This window comes from Macrobrachium nipponense, chromosome 1 (genome assembly GCF_015104395.2).
Source record: "Macrobrachium nipponense isolate FS-2020 chromosome 1, ASM1510439v2, whole genome shotgun sequence".
Taxonomy (NCBI): Eukaryota; Metazoa; Arthropoda; class Malacostraca; order Decapoda; family Palaemonidae; genus Macrobrachium; species Macrobrachium nipponense.
The window spans coordinates 192,944,023-192,954,196 of record NC_087200.1 but is presented as its reverse complement, the minus strand read 5'-3'; the positions used below and the strand labels follow the sequence as shown (position 1 = coordinate 192,954,196).

The 10,174-nt window shown below is 37.8% G+C and overlaps 1 protein-coding gene across 1 annotated transcript in view; it reads right to left on the bottom strand.

Moving 5' to 3' along the window:
- The window catches only part of LOC135219960 (uncharacterized), a 292,444-nt gene that overhangs the window by 195,151 nt on the left and 87,119 nt on the right, over positions 1 to 10,174 (bottom strand). Inside the window, exon 3 of the mRNA XM_064257204.1 lies at positions 1,685 to 1,845. Coding sequence (XP_064113274.1) covers positions 1,685 to 1,845 — 161 coding nt within the window. The remainder of the gene's footprint in view (positions 1 to 1,684; positions 1,846 to 10,174) is intronic.

The window sequence follows — 10,174 nt, the reverse complement described above, 5'->3', positions numbered from 1 at the left end:
CAACTTCTTTGATGACGTGTGTGGCCTGGTAGTCAGCGGTCTGGTCTTTCAATTGAGAGACCTATGTTCGATCCTGGTGTGAGTCAGAAATTTAAATAGCTATATATACATACACACACACACACAAACATATATATTAAGATTAGTATAGATCTATCTATATATATTAATTATATATCTAATATAGATATAGATATAATATAGATATTACATGATATGGGTAGAAGCGAATAAAATAAAACAAGTTCCCCATACGAGCGAGAATGAGATAGCCAGTTAAAAGGGAGCGAAATAAGGGAAATAAGTGTTACTGTACATTTCAGGGCCGTTTCTAATAGATTTTCGTCAATAAAATCTTTACAAAGCATCGGCTATGGATCGTATTTTGAAAATAGCTATTTGAAGCCACAACCTAATTTGGAATCATATGCAGTGAGTGACGTCTCATGTGGATAATTAGTGCAGTTATCATAGTAAATCAAAGACGTTTAAAAGGAAACTTGAATCTTGTAAGCACCCTGGGAGAGAGAGTCTAGTTGTGAGTCAAATATGACATCAGTCAGTAAAAACCGCTGACGACAGGACGACGGCAGCTGATCGATCATAGGTCAATCCCAAGTTATAAGTAACTGCTGCTTCACCTATAGCAAGCCAAGCAAATTGTCCTCGTGGCTGCAAGATTGCTTTCGCGTTGCGTGTTTTGCAGTATGCAACGAAGAATCGTATGTGTATATGCTAAATAAATAAATAGATAGATAAAAGCGGAATACATAGACTAACTGACAACCACTCAGCAAAACTACAACAAACATTAGTGTCAGTTTCAAGTAAACGAATCAAGCGTATAGAAACAACAAAACTGACACAGAGGCACGTGAATAAAATAACGAAGGGGGGATAGTGTGATATACCAAGCACTGAGGATTTATCATGGGACTAATTGTACGTTAAGGGAAGTTAAAGTTAAAGCACTTGCTTTATGTTACATTCATTTAGTTGGACTAAATGAATGTAACATATTACCAGAACCTTCGAGACATTATGAAGCAACAGGAACTCCAGGGTAACAATGGCTTTCACTGAGTTTGTAAGACTTGGTGAATATTTCAAATTAAAGGAAATGTGAATTGCGCCATGGAAGTGTATAGAAGTGCATTAAACAATTAGTATTATTCTCATTTAATACCCATTCCCTTACTGTACTCTGCATGGAGACATGACTTATCGGAAAGATGAGAGTATGTAGGATAGGTGTTTGTGTGAAACAAAATAAGAATTCCATATAATACTACTATTATTTCTACTACTACCAACATCTAAGTCTTCATTCATAAAGTATAGGGGCGGGGTGTCTAGTACATAGGCCATACTACAGTGTCAGTGAATGGGAGGGCCTTCAAGTAATGAAGTTTTATTAGCCTCTACCTACGAGTCTGCTAGATTTAGCTAAGTTTCCCTTTAAATTTCCTTAATTTACCCTGATAAGTGCCTTAATTATTAACATTACTCATCACTGTATATTTTTCCCAATTAAGGCTGTGACTTCAAGTAGCTATTTCCAAAATACGATCCATATCCCATGCTTTGGTCAGATTTCATCGACGAAAATCAATGAAGACATGGCCCTTGCAAGGCACGGCACAGTATACGTAGACAGGCGTGTTCAGTTGGAGAGATGACTCACTGGGAATCGACTTTTCTGACGGTGATTTCGACCCGATTTCCAGCCGCTTTGATGAGGTCGCAGGCGTCGAAGTGACACAGGGTTCTGGCGTCCTTCCCCTCTATCATAATCAGTGTGTCCCCTTGGGTGAGATGCTGGGCCGCCAACGTGCCAGGGGAGACCTGCGAGGTGGAATCGTATATTAGTGAATGATAACATCCTCATTGCTTGTTTGCTACCTTATGTTACGGCTTAATTTCACACAATGAACTGTAATGCCGAGTGTTGCTCAATATCTTTCTTCTTCTTAAAGAATACAGTAAGTAATGACCTAAAAGTCTCCAGGCCGCATAAATGGATCCCGCAAGTTGCATGAATCTTTTATGACACTCCTTTTATAACAGGTCTGTGCCGAAACGAGATATTTCTTTCTGAAGTATACCATTCTTAGGTTGTACTGTGGTAAACTGCGTTGTTACACAGTTTGAACAGGTAATGACATAATCTAGAGACAGAGTTTGCCACCTATCAGTAGAAAACCACCAGTACAAATCATAATGTGGTAGCCTAGACACAGATGCTTATTTTGGCACAAGCCTGTCATAAAAATGATTGCCATAAAGATATAAAGATTCGTGCAACTTGTGGGATCCATTTACGCGGCCTGGAGGTCTACGCAGAGCTCATGGCTTGCTGAAATCTTTATGTAACCAAACTTTCCACAGAAACAAGTTTCCTTGTCCAGTTCACTAAGCACAACAGTACTAGGAAAATTAAGGAAAGCAAAACTATGAGAAGTATATATATTTATATGTATGACTGTAACACATATTCTGTTACAACAGAGTTCCATCTAATATAAGGAGCCCATAAAAACGCCAAATGTAGAAAATATATGCCATATTTGAGAGACGAAACTGTCTCTCCACTCCCTGAAGAGGGAGACTGCTTCACCTCTGAAATATAGTATTTATTTTCGACATTCTGGCATATCTATGGGCTCCTTTCATTATATATATGTATATGTATATATATATATATAATATATATATATATATATATATATAATTACTGACAGGACCTCATTAAATCTGTATGGTATCTAGCAGAAAAATTTACTCATGGTAACTTTTCCTGAATAAATACCTCTGCTAGATACCATTATGTTTTAATGAGGCCCTGTCAGTAATTGTATTAATCCACAGGACATTTGTGCAAGTGATAAAGTGAACATATATATATATATATATATATATATATATTATATATATATATATACACACACACACAATTACAGTGACATATGTATCTGGTAAAAAGTGACCAGCAGACTCTACATATATTCAAGTGCTCATGATAATAATTATAACGACACTGGGAAAAAATGTCGTTGACTATAGTTGTATGAAAGAAATCTGTTGTCGAACACCATTCAAGGCATGTATAGCCTTGGCCCTATACTCTCAAAAGAAATTTGTAAACTGTCTACATTTTAAGGAATGTAGTAGATCTGCAAGGAAAAAGAACAATCATATTTGTAAACATAGTATCTGACATACAAGCTCAAAAGACGCCTGTCAGGTGTGAATTACTAGTTTCCAACGGTTTGGAGGTTTTGCATATCTATGCCATTTCGTCAATGGCTTAGAAATACAGTCGAAACTGTGAGGACCTACACCCACTAACATATTTCTTTGCCTATGGTTTAATTGATATATATATATATATATATATATATATATATATATTATATATATATAGTATATATATATATAGTAATACCTTGACATAAGAGTGCCCCAACATACGTGAAATTTGAGATACGAGGAAAGTTTCGAGCAAATATTTGCCCCGTGATACGAGACAAATTTGAGATACAAGGATACGAGACTGTTCCCAATGTGGCCTCTAGGTGGCTGAGTGTGCGAGAGGCTGCTCACGAGGACAGCATCGCTCGCTCTTTCCCGTCGGATCTCCGTCGCGGCGTAAAGTTATCTCCGGGCATCAGCCGTAGTGTTTGCATTTTTTACGTGTTTTTTTACGTTAATCAGTGCAGAATTAAGTGAAATAAGCAATGGGTCCAAGCAAGCAAGTGCAAACAAGGGTAGTGAAAAGAAAAAGCGTATGATGACAATCGAGATAAAGCAGGAAATAATCTAAAAACATGAGAGTGGTGTACGAGTGACTGAGCTGGCTCAATATATATGAGAGGGGTACATCAACAATATGTACCATCCTCAAGCAGAAGGATGCTATAAAGAGCACCAAGCCTTCCAAAGGTCTAACCATCCTTTCCTTGCTGCGCAGTGATATTCATGACGAGATGGAGAGGCTTCTTTTAATATGGATAAAGGAGAAACAGTTGGTGGGAGACAGTGTGACCGAGACGATCATCTGTGAAAAGGCCAGCGAAATCTACAATGGCTTGAAAGGAAAGCAAGCAGCTGAGAGAGGGGAGACTTCAGCGCCAGCGGAAACCTTCAAAGCCAGTTGTGGCTGGTTCGATAATTTCAAAAAATGGACTGGGATACACTCGGTTGCGAGGCATGGGGAAGCAGCAAGTTCTGACTCGAAAGCTGTGGCGGACTACGTCAAAACCTTTGCCTCAGTTATCGCAGAACAAGGATACATCCCCCAACAAGTGTTCAACTGCGATGAAACTGGCCTTTTCTGGAAGAGGATGCCCAGGAGGACATTCATCACGGCAGATGAGAAGAGACTACCGGGCCATAAACCCATGAAGGACCGGTTAACTCTAGCCTTGTGTGCCAATGCCAGCGGTGACTGTAAGGTCAAGCCACTGCTGGTGTACCACTCAGAAAACCCACGTGCTTTCAAGAGCCAAAGGATCTTGAAAGAAAAACTGCAAGTGATGTGGCGTGCTAATGCTAAGGCTTGGGTTACGCGGCATTTCTCCACAGAATGGGTTAATCTGTGCTTTGGATCCGGCAGTTTCAAAAAAATATTTCGGCCGAAGAAAAGCCTGCCAATGAAATGTCTCCTGGTCCTCGACAATGCCCCTGGTCACCCTCCTGGTCTCGAAAGAGGACATTCTTGATGAGTACAGGTTCATCAAGGTCTTTTTATCTCCCACCCCCGCCCAACACCACGCCACTCCTCCAGCCCATGGACCAACAAGTAATTTCCAACTTTAAAAGACTGTACACGAAGCATTTGTTCAAGAAATGCTTCAATGTCACAGACAACACTAATCTCACCCTTCGTGAATTTTGGAAGGAACATTTCAATATCGTCCATTGCTTAAAAATTATTGACGATGCATGGCAGGGTGTCACACGAAGAACTCTTAATTCAGCATAGAAGAAATTGTGGCCAGCTTCCGTCGCTGAGAGGGACTTTGAAGGGTTCGATACGCCAAACCCTGATGAACCCGAACCTATTGTGGTGGATGAATTAGATTTATCTGCTTTTGTCACTTTCACTGTTTCATGGGTTAAGCTTTGGTGTATTTAATGGTAACCTGGACTGTGTCGACATCTCAAAATCCTTTTGTTATTTAGAAAAATTTAATCAAAACCTATAGCCCTAATGATATCAATATTTGTAAAGGTATTGTGTATGGTGCTGTGTGTAAACCTTCTCCCCCTAATGTACCCGTGAGATTTCTCCAGGCTTTTAAGAAAATTAAAGAAGACGAAACCGTGAAAGTGACAAAAGCAGATAAATCTAATGCAGTGGTAATAATGAATAAAAGTGACTATGTAAGTAAAATAATGACATTGCTAAAGGATACTGATACTTATACGAAACTGAGGTCTGACCCTACACAGACAGTGAACTCCCATTTTAATAAACAAATTAAATCCATTTCGAAGGGCTTGGACCATTTAATTAAACAGTTTACACCACAATGCGCCTCCCTACCTTATATGTATGGTTTAGTCAAGACACATAAAATCAATAACCCTATCAGACCAATCATTAGTTCAGTGGGCTCAGTTACGTATAATTTATCTAAATGGCTTGTAAAAATTCTTACTCCTTTGGTAGGAAACATTTCTAACATGAATGTTAAAAACAATGTTGATTTTATAAACAAATTGAATAGTTTAAATTTGAATTTTGATTTTAATATGGTTAGTTTTGATGTTGTCTCTTTATTTACAAAAGTGCCTGTAGATGACTGACTTGAATATCTGGAGGAAGAATTAGAACGTCATGACATTCCCTTAAGTGTGGCAAACCTCATTAGTCTCATAAGGTTATGTATCAAAGAAGTAAATTTTGTTTTAATGGGAATTTTTTGTACAAAAGTTTGGCATGGCTATGGGTAATCCCTTATCTCCTGTCCTTAGCAATATTTACATGGAATTTTTTGAGACAAAACTCTTACCAAGAATTTTGCCCCAAAAAGCAATTTGGTTTAGATATGTGGATGATATCTTCTGTATTTGGCCAGTTCACGAAAATCTCCAGGAATTCCTTAATAATCTCAATAATTTAAGTCCCTTCTATAAAAATTTACGTAGTAGAGGAAGAAGAAATTGTAATTTCAATTTTCTTGATGTGTAACTGTCCATAGAAATGATAAAAATTTCACCTTTTCAGTCTTTCGAAAATCAACTAACATTGCCTCTTTTGTTCATTACTACTCCAATCACCGTCAAAATGTTAAATTCTCTGTTTTTTCTGGGATGTTTCTAAGGGCTTTACGTGTCTGTAGCCCGCAGTTTATTGACGCTGAAATTAAAACTATTTATGATATTGCAATGAAACTTAAATACCCAAGGACTTTTGTAGATGTGGCATGGAAAAGAGCTAGAAAAACATTTTATTCAACTAATGACAAACTTGAATTTAGTAAGCATAACATTCTAAATTACCCTATGATGAAAGGTTTAGATATTCGTAGAATTTTAAAGCTTTTTAACATAAATGTTGTTTTCAGTAATATTAATGTCAAGAGTTTAGTAATCAAAAATTCTCCTAACGATCTTCCAGCTGCATATATGAAATTCCTTGCAAAAAGTGTGATAAAGTCTATTACGGACAAACCGGTAAATCTCTTTCACAAAGTCTCAAACAGCATCAATATTCTGAGAACTGGGCAAATATTGAATGCATTATTCGTACATATGAGAGATTTAGACCATCCTATTAACTGGAGTCAAGCAAGAGCCTTAATCCCAATGTTAATGACACAGTTAAAAGGAATATCATTGAATCTTGTTTCATCAAGTCAAATAAATAGAAATGTTCTAAATTTAAGTCTTGGTATATTTAAACTTGATGCTTTCATATGAAAAAAGTTGTAGATAAATATAAGCAAAAAATTAAAAAATATATTCAGTTTTTACATGTTTTGGACTATAAAGAAACTGTAATTTCGGTTAGGGTCAATCTTTTTAGGTTTGTGACCGTCAAGTTGTGATATCCAATAATCCTGGATTATCTCTTTTAATTTTTACCTTTAGACAATTAACCATCTGGTATTCTAGATCTTGTGTTGTATCTGAGACCTTTCTCTCCAATTGTACTTCATTAACTCCTTGACAATGTCTGAGTAAAGACGAAAGCGCTTGGATTTCTGACTATAATTTTCCTGTGGAATTTGCTTTTATATATATATATATATATATATATATATATATATATATATATATATATATATAATATAATATATAATATATATATATACATATATTTATATGTATATACATTGTAACAAAAGTAGAACAATCTTATCAATAGACAGTGAACTCTGGGTATTTGTTATATGAATTAACCTTTACCCAGGTGGCACAGTCTGACAGAACAGCATTACCCTCAGCCATGCCCTACCTAACAGCAACAGCCACTACCAGCACAGTACTTAGCTCAGGGCTCACTCTCTCTCTCAAAAGCTCTTGTTTGTCCTGCATTCATTAGTCAAAACCCAGAAGAAAATGGACTAAATACGACAATGCCTTCAGAAACAAAGACAAGCCACTAATGGACTAGGTATGGCGACTAAGCTCTGTCTAACTCTCTCTCAAGAAGATCAAAAGGTTGTCTCGACAGCATAGTAAATATAAAACTAGATTCTTGCATTAAAACATGGTGACAAACCGGCTAAATATTGCCTACTTTGCTGCTAAGAAATCTACTGTTGGGAAACAGACTCATAAAGGTTATAGCATTCGCAAGATGTCATCAGATGAAGTTATATCTACTTCCCTTCTTAATAACCAAACCAATTGTCTTGTTCTGAAGAAGATAAAATTCTGCCTCCATAAAAGTTTTCAGCTCAAAAAAGAAAGCACACAATGTCCTCGAGGCAATCTCGGGCTCTCTTTTCTCTTACATTGCACAATGGCTGGATGCACTGGGAGAGAGGACTGATTATGAAGAACTCCACCAGTTCCTGATATTAGAGTGCTCCTTGTTGCTACCCACCTGCTCGAGACAAGCCCTTGAACTCTTTAACACTCCTGCAAGGAACACATCAGTGAGTGCCCTTGGAAAAGCCTAAGTCCCTTCTTCCACTGCCAGAGTTAGATACAAAAGAGAAACTGAAAAAGGTCAATCTCTCCATGGTAACTTAGCTCCTACTGATGAGCATCCACATTGTACTTCCCAATGCATAAAGGACAATGACAATGCATAAGGTAACACCATGCTAAGGCAGCTGTACAAATGACCAAAAAGGACACCCCACAACTGACTGTACTTTGCATTCACCATCGTAAGTTTGGGAAAGCAGCCAGGGACTGTAACCCCCATTGTAGCTGGAGATAGACCTACAGGGTTGCCACTGAAAGAAATAATGTTGGGCATTACAACAGTAATGAATGCCTGGTTCCCTGGATTCTCCAGTCCTGGTGGATACAGGTGCCTTCAGATCTATATTGCCTACACCGAAGGACAACTGTCGATGACCACCTGGTTGCACCTAGTGGCTGCACCTAGCGGCTGCCAACGGCATCCCCTTACCATACTATTCACTATGCCTTCGGAACATATACCTTCAACTATTCCACTTTTAAATTCCAGAATTCAAGGTCTACACACATTCCAGAGGCTGATGGACAACATCCCAAAAGACCTCCCGTCCTTTCTACATCTCCTACGTCAATGACACGCAAATACCCTGGAAATCTAGAAGACCATAAATACATAAAACTGTAATATCCCTTTTATGAGACAATGGCATAGTCATCCATCCTGACATATATGCATCATAGGTGCATTGTCTGTCAATTCCTGGGTCATCCCATATTTGAAAATTATGTACTACATCCTCCAGTTTCAAAAGCGTAAGCTGTCAGGCAATACCTGACGAGAACCACCATACATGAACTAAAAGAATTCATGGGAATGATAATACTATCATAGGTTCCTGCCCAATATTGCCAAAACCATGGCACCTCTCTACAACACCCTCAATGGAAACACTGGCATTTCCCAACCCCTGGGTCAGACCCACAATCATATGAGTAACTGAAGCCAGCAATATCAATATGTGCGCCATCATGAAGTAATCAGTCAATGGTAGAACAAAATGACTTGGTTTCTTTAGTCAAAAACTAATGCCAGTGCAGAAAAAAATACAGGACATCCAACAGGGTACTTCTTACCTTACAGATCACAAACCTCACAACCATATTCTGACAAAAAAAAGAAAAAAAAACGAGGTAGAGAGAAAGGGACAACTACTCCACCCATTAACAATGACAACTATTAGCCATCACAGAAATAGGGTGTACAATACTATATATTCCTAAAAAGAAAAACTCCAAAACAGATGCCTTGTCCAGATAGCAATTAATAGGGTTCAGCTTGGAATAAACTATGCTAAAAGAATTTCTATGTCAGTGATTTTGCTCTTGTTCTTCCTGATTGATGTGCAAATCCATAGCTGAGATCAAAGACCTTTTCCTGGAAAGATCTTGCACTAGGAGTGAGAACATCTTATGCTGGTGCCACAGATGATGGTTCAATGATTGGTGTCAAAAGGGAAGTCTTGTACTGTATTCTTTCTTTGTAAGATGGCTTTCCTTGCCCCACTTTTACCTTGTCTTGCCTTATCTTTCCAGGTCTTGCTTTCTTTACCATCCACGGGCTACTACTTTTACAATTGCATTAGTTCTTGAAAGGTCTGACACACACACACACACACACACATTCCCACAACGAGTAAACATTACATAATCTTGGTCAACTTGCCATGGGAACATCTCAACCGGATAGATTATGTAAAAAACAAAACCTACAAACATCATAAAAGAAATGTTTTCAAACAATTCAAAACATATGAGAACTTCACTAACATCTTATGAAACATTTATAATCTCAAAAATTGCATCTTTACAAAGTTAATGTATTTAACTAAGATTTTGGAGTTTCCCGATCTAAAAACTGTAACACAGAAAATGATAAAAAAAGGATACCCACACACAAAAATTCATCACATAATTTATACTCGGGAAATTCCCCTTGCTTGGTCGATATTCTTTTAGTGCCGCATTTGTGTCAAAGTGCAGTAATGTCAGGAATGACTCAATCCCATCC